Genomic DNA, 19665 nt, shown 5'->3' on the forward strand with positions numbered 1-19665 from the left:
CAACAGTGACGGTGGGAAAGGCCGGGAGGGGATGCAATCCCCGCCTCAAATCGAAAGCAAAGCCTTTTATTAGCTTGAAAGAAAATGTAGATGGACCTATCGGTGACCAGAGGGCTGGGTGATGATGCAGTAGGTTGGGCTACGTGTGACAATGGCATCGGTTGAGAGGAGAGCTGCCTGCAGCATCGTTGCGGTGGCTTTTGTAGCGAGTCTGCAGGGCGTTCACTTCACATCGTCGCTGCCAGCCATTTAATACTACGTTTTGCTGTGAATGTAAAGACTTGAGAGTCTGGGTGTTCATTGACTAGTTGAAGCAGGGTTTGCCCATCGGATGTTTCCGGTCAGGATTCACGCGAGGTTCCCTCCATTCACGCTCGTCTTTGAGTTAAAAGAGAAGGCAGGAAGGATACTAAAATGACCAGTTGGAGGCAACATGGTTAGTTAGCTGTGCTGTATGGACAGTCAGAAACTGGAACGAAATCACATGGATCGAGCACTGCAGCAAAGCAGAGTAAGAATCTGCCTGTCTTGTCAATCAGCCGCTCAGCATAATCCCTGCCCCATGCAATCTGAGAAAAAGCATGTTTAGGTGGAGAAGACGGGCGGGCATGGCCTTGATGGCGAGGCGCGGTTCTTATGCGTTCCGTCTCAGACATATTCCTGAGACTTTGTGAAGCAAATAGATGATTCAGATATTATCGTGCCGACCGCTAAGACGGTGGGTTCTTTATCTTCACCGAAAGATAAATAACGATACCTTTGTAGCTTTTCTGCATGGTATTCTTCCTCGAGCTAGTATCTCGATCAAAAAGACCATCCATGCCATTTCATTTACCATAGCGTGACTATGGCCTCTAGAAAAGGACCTAACGCCAGGGGCACGCTGTTAATGGCTCGCTCTGGTCTAAATGGGCTGAACTGTACCTGGAAGTACTTGAAACAGGCACATCTCCACCACGATTGGCTGCCGTTTGAGTGGAAGAGGGGTGGGCCAGCAAGTGCTCCAGGCGTCACCTACCCTCTAGGCCAGGAAGGAGCAAGCCGCTGCAAGCCAAGAGCCGGGAATACGGTACGTACCGACTCAGCAACGGGAGTGGGCCGTGGTTTCCTCAACTAACAGCTTTAGGTGTAAGTCGACCATATCACGATAGACAAGCGTCACAGGAGGCCCTTCGGGAAATTGGCCCAAGGCGTCTCTTTCCCAACGGCCGCGCCATGTGCTGCCTTTTCGTCCAGTCACTGCTAATCTTGGACCATGGATCCTGTTCTCGGACCGGGGCAGTCCTGGTCCGTCTCCGCGTCTCGTCTCTATCCAAGTCGAGTTCGAACATCCCACCATCCATCAGATCTCTGTGTCTCTGCAGGCCGAGACAATAACTACGCTATAATGCCACACCTTTCCCGATTCTCGGTCCTCCATTTTCTTCGCTTCACCTCTTCGTCACTCTTTATAGCTGCTGCAGGTGTTGGATCTTGATCCCGGGATTGTTCGACAATCATTGCTGCTGTACTGGTACTACTGCACATCAGCTGCATAGCACACCTTGCCTTGTCCGTTCTTTTATTCATTCAATCTTGTTTTATTTCCTTTTCATATCCAATAATAGCCTTTGTCTTACCTTGAGTCAAACCTCTATAAGCTTGTCCAACATCCGCTCTTACGATATCTTTATTCCTCGACTATCCAACAATATCCCATCTTGAAATCGTATCCAGACGAATCATTCCGGCTTGGGACATTCCAATTGTGCTTTCAAGGATGCCCAAAGAGTCACGCATCAAAACAACCACTTGATACTTCAAACGATCACAGGCCACCACGTTTTTGTCATCACATTTCAACGCAATGCTCGCCCCCTGGTCTCGATTGTGGACGCTGCTTTGTCTTCTCTTGGTGTTTCAACTTGTCAGTGGAGAGGCTTTCAGAATAGCTCCGAGGGCGGACGACGACGAACCCCAAAAGACAACAGCCATTGAGTCGGGCTCAACTTCGACAAGAGCACAAAGCAGTACTACCGAAACCGCCGAGACTACTGGCAAGAAAACCGAATCTTCTCAGCCCACAATCTCCCAGTCAAAGAGCGAAGCCACTTCGGTGACTGTCACGGAAACTGAGAAATCGGAAATCTCAGGCCCTACATCGACCAGCACAGATGGCCCCTTCCAAAGTGGACTTGATGATTCTTCCTACTACAATGGTATTGTAAAGCGTGAGTAACAGCTCGGAGTCATTGCTAACAAGCTCCCTAGCTACAATACCCGCTGGCCAGCTTCCCATTGAGCCCAGGCTCACACCAGGGTGGGGTGTCGCGGGAATTATCATGCTGCTAACCGGTGTTGCATATGCTCTTGTCGGAATTAAGAATCGAATGATCCATACCTTCTTTTCGACTGCTTTCGCTGCATCCCTTTGCGTTACTGTACTGATTGTGTATGTCATGAAGGCTGAAGTCAGCGATGCTTTGCAAGGAGGCTATGTGGTTGCCGTCGTCATCTCCGGCTGTATCCTCGGTGCAGCTTCAATGTTTTTCAGGGAAATCACCGAGGGCCTAGGCTGTGCCCTGGGTGGTTTCTGTATCAGTATGTGGCTTCTTTGCTTGGTCCCTGGCGGGCTGCTAGGACCTGTTGTATCCAAAGCTATTTTCATCGCTTGTTTTACCGTAGGCGGGTTCGCCTTTTACTTCAGCCATTATACGCGGGACTGGGCACTCATTATGATGATCTCATTCTCTGGTGCTACAGTTACGGTACTCGGTATCGACTGTTTCAGCCGAGCCGGGCTAAAAGAATTCTGGGCCTATGTCTGGGAGCTCAATGATGATGTGTTTCCTCTTGGTGCCACTACTTATCCAGTCACGAAAGGCATCCGGGTTGAGACTGCAGCAATTGTCATCGTCTGCCTGTTTGGAATCATCTCACAGATCAAGCTATGGAAGCTGGTTCGCGAAAAACGTGAAAAGAAAGCGGAAGAGGCTGCCGAAGGGGAGCGTAACCTCCGCGAGGAAGAAGAGCAAGTTGGCAGGAACATCGAAGAGGCGAATGCGCGTGAGAGACGTCAATGGGAGAGAGTATACGGAGATGGCGACGCAGAAAGCTCGACGGTCTCTCACACATCGGATAGCGGCGAAACCCCCAACGAGAAGAACAACCGCACCAGCCAAACCGACTCTTCGAAAAGACAATCCGCCTCAATTGTTGAGGTTATCGAGATGACAGACATGCCTGACTCTAAGCAGTTGAAGCAGCAGCTTGCCACTACCGTGAACCTGATGTCTTCAGAGCACAATGATGATGGCAGAGTCACGGTTCGCGTAGCTTCAGATGATATCACCCCATCGACAACAGAGACCGTGAACCATTTGGCCGACAGCAATGTACAAACCTCAGCCCCTAAGAGCAGACGTATTTCTACACAATCATCTGCCGCTAGATCTGTTGCCCCTCACGTTATTCCCCTTCCATTCACTATTCCCGTCGCCAACGACGACAACGATGCCTGCACCAATGACGACCGTTCATCAGTGGCAACATTTGCTGATGAAGATGACAATGAGTTACACACACCTAGCCACCGGCGCTCACTTGCGAAAAGACTATCTCGCCTCTCTCGTGGATCAATGGAATTGCTTGGAAACATGTCCCACCGATCGAGTCGTGTTCTTGGAGAGTCTCAGGAACATCAACATGGTGAAAGCAGCGACGAATTGGTCATCCCACAAAGGCAACCTCGCGACGACGATGGCTCAGTTGCGGCGACAATTGACGGCGAGAGTATAAGCGGTGACGACAAGTCGCGTGCAGCCCATGAAGTACGAAAGAGCATTCAAATCAACGCGGAACTTTCCGCGAACGACAGTAATGATAAAGGAAACACGCCCGAAACTCAGCAAGACTCTTCCACAGCCGTTAGTGCAAATGGTGTAGCCAATCCCGACGAATCCAAGCGACAAGAAGACGTTGTAGAAGGCATGAGTAAGAGCAAGTCTGTGACATCGGGTTCCTCAGCTCGTGTTAGCTTGACCAAAGATCGGCTCCCCCGATCACTTTCCAAGATAGCATTATCCTACCGGACTAACGAATGGGCCAAGCACCTGAGCAACGCAGATGCCCCCGAGCTTGACGAGATCCATGTTACTGCGTCTAGAAGCCCAGCCGCACCCGCGACTGAAACACCAGTTCCAGTACACGTGGAAGAGCTGCGCAAGTCCTCCAACGAAGGAACTCCGGTACCGGCAATTACACGGTCAGATTCGCGAGCCTCTAATGTCTCCAACGCAGCACCCCGACGGGGTTCAAAACAGCATGTTCCTGCAGCACTCGCCCTTCTAACTGGTGAGGGTCAGCATCGTAGCCCTGGCACAACTCCAACTAGCGCCAATATGCCACGTTCGTCTTCTGGAGGGTTACGGATGACGTCGGGAGTAATTTCATCCATCGCAGAAGAACAAGCTTTGTCAAACCCAATGTTATCTACTCCTTCCGGAGAGGCAATGGCGTCACAAACTCTGGGCGTTCCAGGTGTTGCAGAAGGCCAGCGTTCATCAACGCCAGGGATTGTGTCGTACTCGAGCCCTCAGACTCTTCTTGGCCAACGGGAGATGTATCTCCGCAACAAATCAGCAGGAAATTTGTTGGCCAGCTCTTCAGAAGCCAACCTCCCCGCTCGACATAGAGCCTCAAGCGACGCCGGGTCGCTGCATAATTACCCGGTGTATGCTGCCGCTGTTGGAGTGGACGTTGACGATTTGCCATTGAGCAAAAGAAAGGAACTTATCCGACAGAGTAGCTTGAGCCCCTCAAACTCAACACCATCTCTTCAACGCCTCAGTGGTAGTAGCAACTTCAACAGCTTCAACACTTCAGAGGCGCTCATGAACTCTCATCAACCTCAACGCGTGTCGACCGTCCCCACTTCTGCTACCCGTGAGAATGCACTTGCCAGCTTTCGACAGTCAGTTCAACAGGAGTTACGCGCGGGCACGCCCGTTATCAGTACCTCCAGCCGGGAGACTCCATTCACTCCGTCATCTCTCTTGGCCAGTCGGGAAGTTGAGGTCCAACGCAATGTCGATATGAGCCGAAATATCCTGCTGAGCCAGAAGCAAGCTGAGGCCCAGCGCCGCGAAACAAAACAGCGAGAGAAAGAATGGGCTGACAAAGCCTTTGACGAACGCATGCGAAACGGAGACCTTCTCGACATACACCGTGAAGCTATGCGCAAACTTCAAAAGAACGCCAAGGACATGTAATCATCGATCCCCGAGCCCTTTCACTGTATCATCGAGTTTTCGATCACAACCCTTTTATTTTCTACTATTTTACTAGTTCACATACCCATATTCGATCCTTTGACTATTTATGATACCAACGGGGTTTACGTGTACATCTTCCAAAAATACGGGCTTGGTTATGACGGTTGGGTAAAATTTACGGGTTAGGAAACTCGTTATGCAGTCACTTTATATATATCATGTTTGCTAAAATCCGGGATATATATCAACTACCTAGGTTACAATGATAATCACAAAAGTATTAATTCTCTACACTGGTCATCGACTACTCAGGCGAATAAGGGCATAATAAACACAACGAGAGCAAACTGCTCCCGTGCAAAGAATACCTTATTAAAATTGGCTATGTATGTCTCCTAAGACAGAATGAACTCTTTTGGTACCTGCGCCGTCGCCTGCAATGATGCTGAGCTCGCATAGAGCGAGTCTGATGAAATAAAATGAGAATGAGAACAAAAAATCACAAAAAATCAAATAGGGGATTGCCCGATGTACTTTTTGGCCGCCCGAGAATAGCTGATGGATCACCTGGCCGAGCCATACAGACGTTCCTAGCGTCGATATGTTTCCTCGAGGGGCTCAGTCGTGACAGAATACGTTGATGACATAGGGACCAATAGGCGAGTGTCGGATGTGACAACGTCAGGAGTTGGTGTGTTTTCTGCATCCGCCCAAACAAGTGTTTGGTTGCGAGGAGGTTGAGCAGGCGACTTACTCTCCCACATACGGCCGTTCACGACAGAAGGGAGGGAATCAAGAGGTAAGCCTCGATCCAGAGGAGGTCGGCGATCCTTATTTCTTCTGAAGTTAAAAGAAGACAAGGATGGGAGTGGAATATTGGGCAAGTCGAAACGAGTTCGAAATAGGAAAGGGTTGCGAGGAGGTATAGTGATTGGGTCTGTAGAAGGCGAAGCAATCGGAGGAGGGTAGACTATCTCTTGACGAGGCGATTGCGAGGTCGAAAATAAGCCCAACTCATGTCCGATCTCGACTCCCGGTGTAGTAGCGCTGTGAGCGGGCTGCAGAGAGACAGGGTTGAGGCTCGCAGACGATGTTGTAGTTAAGTTGCGACTGATGAGAAGACTTTTGATCTTTTTCGGGAGTGACGATGTACTGCAATTAGTTAGTATTGATCCCGGATATTAGAAGTGCGCACTTACGTAGAGAATGAGGAATCCATGAGGTTAGAGGTCCCAGAGCTGCTACCATATGTTGTTCTGTTAGGATCATACTCCTCTTGGAGCTTGGGAAATAAGTGACCAAGACCAAAGTAAAGCAAACCGCGACGATAGCTGTTGATAGCGTCCTTTGTCATACCGAAGAAGAGGACGACAGGGACGGCAGCGAAGATATCGATGTAACAGTTGTTTAGATGTATAAAGGTGAAGCCGTTGGATGGGACAAGGATTACAGCCGACCACGGATAGGGCCAAGTGCGGTTGTGAATGAGATCGTAGTCAAAGGGCTGAAGTGGAAAAGCACCGAGAATGTTGAGAACGGCGAGAGTGATGACAACAGGCAGATAGGGAATCAAGATGGCCAATACCATGAGATAGAGGCGGCGCTTTGTCCTTTGAGCCCGCTGATTAGCAGACCTGCTGCTGTTGATGGCTGTCCGAGTGGTCCTTGCGATTTGGCGAAAGCGGATATAAGTGAGAACTTTTTGATGTCAGTTTATCTGGGCTACGTGCGAAAGGGGAAGAGAGACAGGCGAACTCACTAGCGTATCCGGATGTTATCAGCGCAACGACAACCGGAGCAATGACGAAGAAGGTCATGTAAGGCCAGGCAGGCCATGCGATCCAACTGCACCCGGCAAGAGTAGCTACCGCATATCTTTGTGTAGTCAAAGGCCAGACCCAGGCGACCTGCATGATGGGAAGCGGAAACATGATGAGTGCTTGAACAAGATTGCGCCGGCGCTTCTCTTGGACAGACAGAGGATTAGCACGTAGAAGACCAACTTGCTGAGCGAGATTGCGCATGATGGCAAGCAGACAAGTCCCAAACAATGCATTCAAGAAGTTGGTATAATAAGGGCTGACATCGCAGAATCCTTGTCCGGACCACCACTTGCTAGTGTCGTCGTCTCTCCAGATGAGGGCGTTGATGATTGTGTCGAGATTCGCCAATTCGATGTTGGCTATGAAGACAACAGCTGCAAATTCCCCGTTGCGGTAGAGGTTCTTCAGAGGCACTATGCATGCTAGGTTGGCGATTATGCTGAAGAGCACTCTGCAGACGAGATTGGCTGTGAGGGATGTAGTCGTGGTTGTTCCCGGCCCAGGAGCTGCTATTATGGACAGGTCGTCACGACCGAATAAGTGAATCGAGTCGGTCATGACGTCGACTTTGAGGTGGAAGAAGCTTTTTGAGGCTTCTGAGTGAGTGGTTGAGATGTATGAAGAAAAAGTCAAAGCAACTTGGTGATGTTGGCTGTTGGTGAAGTTGACAGACGCAAAGATGGCAACGTCTTGGCCCAACGGTTGATCAAGGCGGGAAGCGCAAGGACCTCACTCAAGAAGATACGTAACGGCTGTGTTGGTAACTTTATACAGTGTGTTTGAATTAAAAAAAAACATAAACAGTTGGCTAATTCAGCCCGTCAATAAGGACGGAGAGCTCAATACGGCGGCGACTTAGACAACATGACGGGCATTCCTGAGGGGCAGGGGTCAGAATTAGCAACTCTCAATTAGTGACATTAGTAGTGTATTGAGCCTTCCCCCTTCCATTTTTATTCCCCCGTCTCTGTCAATAAGAAATAAACAGAAATCTTTGTCTCCGTTTGGAGTAAGGCGTTACTGTCATGCCTAGATCTATAGAACGCGGCTATTGAGGGGCGTCTATTGACAACCCGATCGGGTAAGTCTAAATTGCAGGGGTACCTAAGCGAACGAACGAGACTCTCTAGTGAGAGAAGCTGACGAAAAGTCTGAGCCTGAAATCCAGGTACGCCTCCACTACTATGCAAGCTCTTTGGAAATCCAATCTATCTTTTCAAGTCAAAGATCGAGGTGGCGCTGAACTTTGAGCCGCCTTTTTTGTCTTGGGTAAAAATGACGACGCTTGGCTAATTTGGTGGTGGTGATCTAGAGCATTTAGTATCCCTGGGTGAGATAGCAGTGACCTTGGCAGAAAGATGTTATGGCAGCAGGTAGGTTTTAGGTATTTTGGTGGAATTCTCTATTTCAAATTATATTCAGTCAAATTAAAAAGTCCGTTTTTGGGATCAAGCAGTTCTTGGCTTTTGAACCATGTTGATGTTAATTGAGGTACAGATATCGTGAGGTTGACTAGAGTAGGTCTATAGCGATATGGTGCATATTTAACTATCCGAGCCACCAACCTCAACGGCACCCGTTTATCGGGTCGCACAACAGCTCGACGCAAAAACCAATCAAATAACGCATTGAAGAGGGTCCCCTTTCAATTTCAGCTTCCTACCCTATCGCGTCTCAGGATTTCGAAACTACGCGACTGTCATCAAAGTCACAGTCCCTTCCTTATCAACAAATCCCCGTCAGTTTTTTTGTCTCCGCTTCAGCTTCTCTCGTTCCCCTCCAGCCAACGACGAAACCAAACAAAGAAAAGTAAAAAAAAAAAAATTAAAAAAAGAACAGACACATCACACACATATGCCATGTCTTTCTCTACTGTCTTCCGTCGTGCCGCCGTCGCCCCGGCTTTCTCTGCCCGAGCTTTCAGCACCACCACTGCTCGACCTCTAGCCAAGATCACCATCGTTGGAAACCTTGCCGACACCCCAGAGGTTCACCCCACCAGCACCGGCCGCGAAATCGTCCGTTACGCTGTCGCTAGCAATAGCGGTTCTCGCGAAAACCGCAAGACGAGCTGGTTCAAGGTCACCAGCTTCGCCGAGGGCCCTCACCGAGATTACCTCATGAGCCTTCCCAAGGGGTATGATATGACATGATACATAGCCAGCTAGCTAGTAGCTAGCTGTTCGACATATTCAGAGACAGGCCATTCTGACAACTCATACAGTGCTACCGTCTACGTCGAGGGCGACGCTACTCTCAACGCTTACACTGACGCCAACGGCCAGAACCGCACAAGCTTCAGCGTTGTCCAGCGTATGTCTACCCTTCCAGTTCGACGATGCTCCATCTTCTAACATGGTCCAGGCCAAATCGAGGTTCTTCGACGTCCCCAAGCTCCCGAGCAAGGCGAGTAAACATAACCCTTGGTCGATTCTTGTCCACGCATGGACGCAACCTTTTCGTGGCGCCACAATACCCCAACCGCTGCTCTCCTCTCTCTCTCTCAAAGATGGTCTCTTTTGTTGGGTGCTAATGTGTGGGTGCAATGTACGATGAGCTTTAAGGACAGCCGTTGGAGGAACTGTATGATACCACGATGCAATATACTTTTTAACATCACATATTCACGATGTAGTTGAGTAAGTCAGTAAACAAGAAACGATTACTATGTCTATCAATTACTATTATACCTCATCATGCTGAGGTGGGTAACATTCAAATCTATTCTTTGTTCTGATGTTCGCCAATTTGATCCTTGAAGCAATCTGTGTCCAGCCTGCTGATTCGTCTCCTGCCCGGTGAATGGTCATTCCGTAAAGCTGATACTGGCGAAGTTACTGTCTTACTTAACGCCCAAGAAGCGGCGAACTAAAGAAGCCGATGACACTGCAGGCGCAGGGCTCCCAGGATTACTACGCGCCAATGAACAAAGCATGGGGATTGAAAAAGTACAATATAGAACACAACCAGATGAATATCCCCGATTAGGTTCCCCAGAGTAATCATGCGCCTGGACCAGAGGAGCTTTTGGCAGATTCTAACCAGTATGGTCATCGACATGCTAAACACAGCACAAGGCCTTTGTAGCAAATGAGGTTATCAAATGAATAAGATAAACCGTCGAAAGAACCAAGGTCCCTGATGGGATGTTTGTTAGGCCGACTTGACGATACCTACTGTGTATCACACAACGCAGGCGACCGACATATGCGCCAACAACCAGCGAGCCCTGAGTATCGGCCGCCACCGTGGCCACATTCAAAGGAAAGTTGGTACGATAGCCTGTCGTGCTAGGGGTAGTATAAATAATCCTTGAACCGGTGGATTTCTTTTAACCATGGTCTGTAGAGTCGAAATTGATGGGATCCTGGTGACGACCTCTTGTTGTCCTAGTCTAAAGTCTGATATATACAGGCACTTGTATTGAATTGGGGTTTTCGTAAGAACTGTACCTAATATGTGCGTTAAAGTGCTGGGTGATGGTAGAAAGTCTCACCGATGATGGCTCAAAGATTCCGATGAAAACAAGGGGTACGAAAGAACGAATGCGAGTGTAACCAAGTGAGGTGTAGCGGTGGAATACAATGGACTTTGTCAACGTGTCTTATGGATAACCTGATTAGCTTTGAATACCTACTCCTAAGGGTATCAGAAAAATTGACCGCTGGAATCATAAGAGACGAAAATAGCAAGACGCTTTATGCTTCTTAGAGTATAGTTGTTAGACTACTTATTTTTACACCCGAAGACTTAGGAGGCCATTTTTTCTGCTACCCAGTAGCTACTAACCAAGTACCTAAGACTGCCCCAGCACATAATTGGGTAAGAAGTGGAAGTAGTCATGGATGAAAGTAAAGGCAAATGCGGCCGACTTCAGCATGTACGCCTGACTACATCATGGGGAAAATGGAAGCCGAGGAGAAGTAGAAAGAGGACTTCATGCGGTCGTTGCATCCTCTGTTGTCTAGTGAACGGGGGAGCTCTATACCAAAGTGCAGCTATCCATACATCCAAAACCAGCAGCAACACCACCCTCCTCACTCTTGTCACCTTTTGTGCGCAAGAGATACCCGGCCTCTTCGTTGCGATGAATCTTTCCTGTGTTCTGATCCCATACACAAGTGCCATAGATTCCAAGTTCACAAATAACGCCTCCTTGTTCGAGGTTGCCGTTACGGAGGATTATGTTGTTAACTGGGGGTGGGGTGATGAGCTCCATGAGGATGTAAGATCCCCAGTGGGACTCGGGAACAGACTTAAGGAACTCGGGAATAGCTCCTCGGTAGATGTTGTTTCCGCCACCTTCTCGCTGAGGCTTCAACACATAGTCTTGGCAAGCCTTAGGGTCAAGGGCCTTCTTTCGAGCCTCAAGACCAGCATCGCTTGTGTCCATGGGGTAAATGTTGGTGAATGTGCGCCATAGTTCAGCGGCATCCTTGGTGTCATCGCGGATAAATCTGCTGAGGGCTGAAGGTGAAGACGATGGCTGCGGTGTCGCCAGAATCTGCTGAACCTTCTTTGTTCCAGCCAGTTGAGTAAGAACAGTAGGACACTTGATTGCGTTTGATCTCTCCAAGTGGTATCGAGCATCCCAGGCTTGCTGGTCGGGGTAGTCGGAGGGTCCGTATCCAGATCGCATGTAGATGACAGCAACTTCGTAAACCTTGGCGGGATTTCGGGGAAGATGGTACAGAAGTTGTCTTTTAGACGTTTCTGCGATTGTTGTGTGCTTCAGGATTTGAGAGTATGGGAGTCTGAAGACGGGGACAGATGGAGAAGAGTTGATAATTTGATACTCAAGGTGGCGCTGGTCAAAAACATTCCTCTCGCCATCCTGAACCAGGAAGATGACACACTTTTGATGGCCAAGTTCGGATTGAGGGTAGGTGTTGTAAGCTGCCTCAATACCTGCTGCCAAGCCGCGAGTGCTGGTGTTTTCTGGTAGATCCAGCGTTCCTTGAGTGATGGAATTTTCCAAGATAGGATATTCCGTTGTAGCAAGATACCTATCGCTGTCAGCCTTGGATCATCGAGAACTTGGCTCTCAGTGGTAACTACTTGTGAAGAGAGGAGGTGTGTGTTGAGAGACCACCGAAAGAAGAGGCAATGGTGTTGAACTCAACCTGCTTAACTTGCAGAGAAGGAGGAGAAGTGCGAGTATCCTGGTGAACCATGTAATCGGATCGGAATAAGCCCAGGGATAGATGCTGTCGTTCGGTCAGCTATTAGGGCAGTTTCGTCCAATGCATGGATTCTTGCCTGTGTATATCCCTCAGCCTTGACCTTGGTATGGACATCCCATAAGTTTCGAATAAATTCATCACCATCCGCAACCCTAGGACTGTTCAGAAGCTGGCATTAACAGAATTTGGAGCTTACATACTCCTTCACTACCTGTGCCAAAAACTCTTCATCCCTACTCACTGAGGCATACAGCTCGTTGTAAGTCTTCTGAACCGCCTTGCCCTGAGAGAAGCACTGCCTCGGAAAGGGGCTGGGGAAAAGTGTGACAGGCACATTGATAGCAGCAATACCCTTGGGGTCTGTCTCGACGGCTATTACAGTTGGCGGAGGCCTGACTGTGAGTCCATTACCTATCGACCAGTCCTTGACAGACTCGATGAGGATGTCCTTTTCTTCGGGTTTGAGGGTGGGAGGATACTCCCCGTTTATAAGAGATGCCATGATGTTGAGATTGACTGGGACTCTGTGACAGGAAAACCGAACGTGGAAGAAGAATATCAGGAAAAGGACAAGGTTGTCTCAAGGATTTCTCTGATTGTTAACCTGGTGAAAGTCGTCGGCTTGCGTGCTTTGGACCTTTGCGCTAGATGGGGTGGCTTAATAATTCAGTGGGTGCTTCCAGGCGGAATTGGAGAACGGCTAATTCCACAAATGTACATAAAAGATGGCCGCGGACAATGCCAGGCATTCGCTTGTGGACTCTGAAGGGCATATTAAATGCATTTATAATATTTTATTATTATTTGCTCTCGATCCTCTACACTGACGCGGAACTTTTTTCACTTCCCAGATGACAAAGTTCATGAGGGGTCTTTGGCGGGGTAGAGAATATTTTACAAACAGACCATTTTTTTCAAACATTAATTAACTTAACCTTCAGATATACCTTGGTAGCTCTCTGTGTCGATGAAATGTATCTATTAGTAGGAGATAACTCAGTACTTTTAATGCTTCAAGTTCATTGTCCATTTCTATTGGCCACAACGGACATTTATCTCTGTTTGAAGGCTGATGATAGGTGCTACCCTTCCGCTCCGTCCTCGCCCAAGACAAGGTGCCTGACATTAGGTATTTGCCCACTCAAAGCAATCCACCTTAGGTATACTTAACAAACGGCCTTTATACATACTAGCCAATCGGGTACTAACCGTTAAGATTTTATTTTTCACCAGTGCCTACATACGTTGGAAACTTAACTAAGGCCCTTCATTTGAAGATCACGTGAGGTTTGCCACTGCTAGCCTCCACTTTTTCCAGAAGGTAGACTATCTGACAGGTACTATGGAAGTTACTAGACTACTAAGGGTACTATCCGTATACTGCGACGCGCTCCAACATGTAGTGAGTGTGCAGGGTTCGGACTTCTAGTGCATCTCTCTTCACCTGTTTACTACGAATTGTATTTACGATTTCATTAGGCGCACCGCACGTTTTCTTTTTCCCCTTCGTTCCCGCATGTCATCAAAAAGAAGGAAGCAGCGAAGCGCTCTGTTATATCTCTTTTCATCATTGACATTCATTTCGTTTTTGCGCTCTGGTCGCGTAAAGCATCTATCTGATCCTTCCTTCCCAGGCATATTAACACTTAACCAACCGCCAGCAAACCTCTATATATTCATTCTTCAAATCAAGCAAGTCTTTGCTTAGGGCCGTTATCTCCTGCTGTGCACCTTTCTCTTCGCTTCTCACATCGTCGCTGGGCCTCTGCCTAGGTAGCCAAGTCGGCGTCACAGCTCATGTTTTTAAATATCCTCTTCCTGTATGTCACTTCCTCTTCGCCAACTTCTACTCTTTTCAACACCAGATCAACCTAACCAATTGTCAGAAATCCCATTTATTGTGCTCTTGAGAGCACGTGCGACATCAAATGGGCGGTACAGGAGAAGATGATCCCTATTCGTGGGACATCGAAGTTGTAGTTCAACAGCTTTGTGTTCCCGGATGTCAATGGAGTAGAGATCCTGACTCTCTCGCAACGCGCATTCGTGAAGAAGAAATCGATGGCAAAACTTTATTGACATTTGAGTATTTATGCTCTCGGCAGGAGTTGATGGACTGTTTAAATATCAGGATCGCTCGCCATAAAGCCGCTCTTTCAGAAACCATCGTCACCCTCCGATCCAAGAGTAAGGGGTATTGGCTGTGGAACCAGGGTTTCATGCGGAAAAAGTCCAATTATTGTGACGAGCAAGCCCAAGAGCCAACAAGCTGTGCAACAGAGCGCACCCATCCCCTCAGCCTGCTGAATGATGACCATCAGAGACAAGATGAAACATTCACACTAGCTTCCGCCTCGGATGCGACACTCCACAACACGGATGAGAGATCAATACAAGAGTGCGCGGGCATGAACCAGATACCAGAATTGCAAAAAGATTGCCAGCCCAATTCTGTCGAGGATTCTCATTCGCCACCTATTCACGAACCTCCCGCTCAAGGCACAGAGGGTGATGGGAGGTCAATCAAACGCAGACGACTGGCGCCTTCGCTTCTAGCAGAAAAACCACTCAGCATCTCCGGCGCCTTTCTTCCCACAGAAGCTGATGTTGTCACCTACACGACCGCTAATGCAAACTCGATTTCTGAAGAAGCCTTTCTCTGGGAAGATGCACCAGCGTATGCTTACTTGGGCGACGGTAAGGTCTCGCGAGAGGCCATCTTGTCGCCTAATGACGCATTGACCTCTCTAGTCAGACAACACAAACATGCAGACACTTTCGATTCAACCAGTTTGCGTAGGATACCGCCTGCAAGGAGACTTGTAGTCAACAAGGTTTTAAAGCGGCTTTTCAGAGGTCGCCTCCGAATACCCGAACACTCTTCGTCATCACCAAGTCTACTCTCAGATCCAGACGACGAAATTCTAGAGCTGGCAGAGCTTGGTGGTGTTGGTGACGAGACCGATGACAAGACATGGGAGGAGGTTCTGAATGAAGAAGCCGAGTATCAAGTGGCACCTCACAATGATGGCGAATCTGATCCTTTTGTCACCCCTGAGCGAGTCGCAGAAATACTAGAAGATACTATCGAAACTGTTAAGGCAAACTGGCGGGAAAAGAAGCTTCCGAAATACGAGCGAAAGGCTCACGGCCTATGGCAGAAATCTCGACGCCATGGGACTAAGAAACAGCAAATTCACGGAGCACATCAACTGGTCACGCATCTCAGCAGTCGCATCCGAAAATTATGCGATGAAATACAAAAGCAAGAATCGAAATCGGAATCAACATACCGCGACTTGGCCAAAAGTCTTGAACAGAGTTTGGAGGACAAGCTGTATCATTCGTGGTTGATCAAGATGCTAGATTCCTCAAAACCACCCCCAAAGCCACAAGGAACCCCCAGACCAAAGCCATCCACCGAGCGGCAACCCAAAGAGCTTCTAGAAGATGAAGTCCTTACAAGCTCCGACGAAGATGAATTTATTCTTCGTGATGATCGCTCCGGTCTTGTCGAAGAAAGTCAGCACGAAGATCAGTGCTCGCCAATTCGCACTATGAAGGAAGAACCAATGGATGTTGACCTTACATTTGTTGACTTGACCCAGGATGACGCCGACGACCGCGATGGCTGCGATTTGACTCATCCCATTGACCTGACCAGCCCCGCCAAGAATACGAACAAATCTTCTGTGGAAGAAGCACAGAGTGAGGCTCTCGACACACACACCCCGGAAACCACCGTGCCTGAATCCGTCGTTCCTGTAGACACTATGTCCGGACCTGGCGTTCCCCAGACCCAGGCTCCTACCAGCCCTGCTGAAACACAAACCGATGGACATGGTCCCCCATTAGAAACTTCCCCACGTCCTCATGACAATGGCAATCTCGAACTTCCCTCCATCAAGAATTTTGGCGACCTTCAAAAATTTGCCTCAGAATCGCTCAATAAGCTAGCCAAGAACAGCGATCGTTGGCGGTTGTTGATTGGCGAGATGTGGCAGATGGAACACGAGCGAAGAAAGGTAGTAGTCGATTTGATTTTGTCGGAGGAGCCTGATGTTATCTGGTCGAAACATATTGTTCCTTACCTCGACGCATTAGAAAAAGATGGGCGAGAGCCGAACCAGGACAGCTCTGAGGTGGTCCTTTTTGATGTTACGCGCCTTTGTCACTGTTTCTTCATGTGCCAGCACAAGACAGACGATCAGATGCTGAACATGAAACCGGCAAAGGTCAAGAAGCATCTCCTGAAGCAACAGTCGCGATCCAATATGTTCGAGCCATTATGCATGTTCGTCAAGCTACTCATGCCCTTCTTTCCGCAAGACAGTCAGATCTACAAGGAAGAGAAAGATATTCTCGATGAATTTTTCCCGGAGGAAGAGAATGACTTGGACAACTTGGACGATCTAGACGTCATTGATGCAGAGGACGACCGAGACAGCCAAAGACCACGGGGAAAGGAAATCATTCGCGACAAAGCCGCAGTAGATCTCCGTGAGCGAGAAAAACAAAGACTTGAAGAGCAAGAACGTCGCAGGATCAGATTAAGAGCAGCCCTTGCTTCTCAACCCTTGGCCTCTGAGAATGGAAACTTCATCATCATAAACGAAAGCAAAGAGGAACACGAAGGCTTCATCTGCGTCAATGATCACATTGCTCGTAGTATCAAAAAACATCAAATTGCGGGCGTTCGCTTCATCTGGGACCAGATCGTGCGTGACGCTAGTGTACGACAAGGCTGCTTGCTTGCTCATACAATGGGACTCGGAAAAACGATGCAAGTCATCACTGTTCTTGTTGCTTTGGCAGAGGCATCAGAATCCAAAAACCCATCTGTACTCGCTCAAATTCCTGCAGACTTGCGAAACTCACGTACTTTAGTTCTTTGCCCGGCTGCACTTGTGGACAACTGGATGGACGAACTTTTGAAGTGGGCTCCGGCAAATGCACTCGGCGAGTTGCGCAAGGTCACGGCAAATATGCCCCTACCTGAAAGGGCTTCTATGGTCACGTCATGGGCATCCGAAAAAGGGGTCCTGCTTGTGGGCTACAATATGTTCCAAAAGCTTATTGAAATGTCTGCAGAACTATCGAGTCTTCTCACCAATCGCCCTGACGTGGTTGTTTGTGACGAGGCACACCATATGAAAAACCGGGAGTCGAAAACCAACGTCGCATGCTCGCGCTTCCGGACCAAGAGCCGCATTGCACTCACGGGATCACCCCTGTCCAACAACGTGCTCGAATATTTTGCCATGATCGATTGGGTCGCACCCAACTTTCTTGGCCCATACTCCGAATTCCGTGAAATCTACTCTGCTCCGGTGGAACGAGGTCTCTATCACGACAGTACAACCTTTGAAAAGAGGAAGGCACAGACAGTGTTGAAGGCATTGGAGCAGATGGTAGCGCCAAAGGTCCATCGTCGCAACATCAACGTTTTGAAGGACGACTTGCCGCCAAAGCAGGAATTCATCATCTTTGTACCACCCACAGAGCCCCAAAAGAAATTGTACAGATTGTACATCAAAGGTGTATCCAGGGAGGGCGGCGACACACAAGCCGACACGTTCGCTGCCATCAACCACCTTGGGCTAATTTGCAGTCATCCGAAATGCTTCCAGGCGAAGATCAAGAAAATTCAAGATGCCAGTATGTCGAGAGGCGATGAGGATGATAAAGCTACCGACAAGTCCTTCCCCAAGACCATTATTCCTGAGTTCACTAGGACGCTGCAATCATTTAGAGACTTGAGCTCGCCAGCATTCTCTTGGAAGACGGAGCTTTTAACAACCATACTTGACGAAGCACGCAAAGTCAATGACAAGGTACTTGTTTTTAGTCAGTCTCTGCATACACTGGACTACCTTGAAAATATGTGTAAAATGCAGAGAAGAACAGTGTCCCGATTGGACGGCAAGACCCAAGTAGCGGCCCGACAACAACAAGTCAAAGATTTTAACCAGGGTAGCAAGGAGGTTTTCTTGATCTCTACGGCTGCTGGTGGCGTTGGCCTCAACATTCAAGGTGCCAACAGGGTTGTAATCTTCGACGTCAGATACAACCCAGCCCATGAGCAACAAGCTGTGGGTCGCGCCTATCGTATAGGGCAGCAGAAGAAAGTTTTTGTTTATCGCTTTATGGTTTCTGGTACGTTCGAAGAAAATCTCAACAACAGACAAGTATTCAAGATGCAACTTGCATCGCGGGTGGTAGACAAAAAGAACCCCATCAGTTGGTCGAAGCGCAAAGGCGATGTTGTAGCAGAGATCAAAGAACGACCGGCAACTGATCTCGTTCCATACCTCGGCAAGGATCTGATTCTTGACAAACTCATCAACCACCGAGAGAACGGCGAGGCAATCCGCTCCATTGTATCAACAGACACGTTTGAGGAGGAGGACCTAAGCGCGACTCTCACTGAGGAAGATAACAAGGCGGTGACAAAGCTGATTGAACTGAACCAGCTTCGAGTTTCCAACCCAGAAGAGTACGCCAGAGCCAAGGTTAGCGCGGATTTAATGGAACAAGCCCGGCTGTCTAGAGAACAAGAACAGCTCCCTCGCCCTGCACAGGCTGAGCCTGTGCACCGGTCATTTGACGGAGCGATGGATATGCCCGGCGACACTCAGTTTCTGCCGGCCTCGTCAACAGCCACACAGCATCAGTGGGATCTATCAGGTACCAGCAGGCCGCCTATCCTCCCTAGTCACGGTCCACTTCCCATGCCGATGGCCGGTGCGAACACGTTTTTTCGTGGACAACAATACATGGAACCACCCACTACACAACAGTCAGTGCCAAATGCAACTTTGCGAGGACTCGCACAGTCGATACCATCTCAAAATTCATCAGCTGGTTCGCCGAGGATTGCGCAATTCACCAGTATGTCGTCGAATGGCCCGCCAAACCGAGAGTCTGGGTCGGCTCAAAATACTGGAGTACATTCACAAGCTAGTCCCATCTTTAAGCAAGGCGGGATGTTCAGTTCGACTAAGATCTCCGCGAGGACTGAATTCGAGACGTGCCTACGGGAAAGCATTCAGAGCCTGCAAAAACGTGACGTGTCGACGATGAGAGACTACCCATTTGAGGATGCCAGAGCTCTGACTACAAGGATAGACCGAATCCGTAAGGAGGCTCAATACGGTCTGCTACCTGACATGAGACACTGGAAACTACTAAAGGAATTTATATCACACGAAAATTTTGTGATTGCCATTATCTCAGGCTACATAAGCCCGGAGTATGTGGCCCAGGCCGCAGCCGAAGAGCTGAAGGAGCGGCTCGAGCCTATCCGCGGACTTGAAGAATATGAGATTTTCTCTATCGCACGCGATAGAGCCAACGACCCAGATGTATGAAACCCTGATGGCATCCCCAGCCTGCCTTACATCGAGA

At 48.7% G+C, this 19665-nt stretch overlaps 5 protein-coding genes across 5 annotated transcripts; 3 read left to right on the plus strand and 2 right to left on the minus strand.

Moving 5' to 3' along the window:
- Positions 1–1846: 1846 nt before the first annotated feature.
- FSST1_001788 (TMEM198/TM7SF3 family protein) lies at positions 1847–5249 on the plus strand (the record flags this gene model as incomplete). Its single annotated transcript, XM_083227714.1, has 2 exons — positions 1847–2210; positions 2251–5249. The coding sequence occupies 2 exons, from the start codon at positions 1847–1849 to the stop codon at positions 5247–5249; spliced, it is 3363 nt and encodes a 1120-aa protein (XP_083091970.1).
- A 593-nt stretch (positions 5250–5842) lies between these two features.
- FSST1_001789 (pheromone A receptor-domain-containing protein) lies at positions 5843–7633 on the minus strand (the record flags this gene model as incomplete). Its single annotated transcript, XM_083227715.1, has 3 exons — positions 5843–6404; positions 6452–6950; positions 7012–7633. The coding sequence occupies 3 exons, from the start codon at positions 7631–7633 to the stop codon at positions 5843–5845; spliced, it is 1683 nt and encodes a 560-aa protein (XP_083091971.1).
- A 1301-nt stretch (positions 7634–8934) lies between these two features.
- On the plus strand, positions 8935–9489 carry FSST1_001790 (single-stranded DNA-binding protein; the record flags this gene model as incomplete). The annotated part of the gene is made up of 3 exons (XM_083227716.1): positions 8935–9212; positions 9300–9388; positions 9440–9489. 3 exons carry the CDS (start codon positions 8935–8937, stop codon positions 9487–9489), a joined length of 417 nt encoding a protein of 138 aa, XP_083091972.1.
- Positions 9490–11057: 1568 nt separating this feature from the next.
- On the minus strand, positions 11058–12760 carry FSST1_001791 (glutathione synthase; the record flags this gene model as incomplete). The annotated part of the gene is made up of 4 exons (XM_083227717.1): positions 11058–12081; positions 12134–12282; positions 12335–12410; positions 12459–12760. 4 exons carry the CDS (start codon positions 12758–12760, stop codon positions 11058–11060), a joined length of 1551 nt encoding a protein of 516 aa, XP_083091973.1.
- Positions 12761–14186: 1426 nt separating this feature from the next.
- FSST1_001792 (uncharacterized protein) lies at positions 14187–19628 on the plus strand (the record flags this gene model as incomplete). Its single annotated transcript, XM_083227718.1, has 1 exon — positions 14187–19628. The coding sequence occupies one exon, from the start codon at positions 14187–14189 to the stop codon at positions 19626–19628; it is 5442 nt and encodes a 1813-aa protein (XP_083091974.1).
- Between the last annotated feature and the right edge of the window lie 37 nt (positions 19629–19665).

The sequence above is a fragment of the Fusarium sambucinum genome, chromosome IV (genome assembly GCF_050947815.1).
Source record: "Fusarium sambucinum isolate potato_lamoka chromosome IV, whole genome shotgun sequence".
NCBI classification, from domain to species: Eukaryota; Fungi; Ascomycota; class Sordariomycetes; order Hypocreales; family Nectriaceae; genus Fusarium; species Fusarium sambucinum.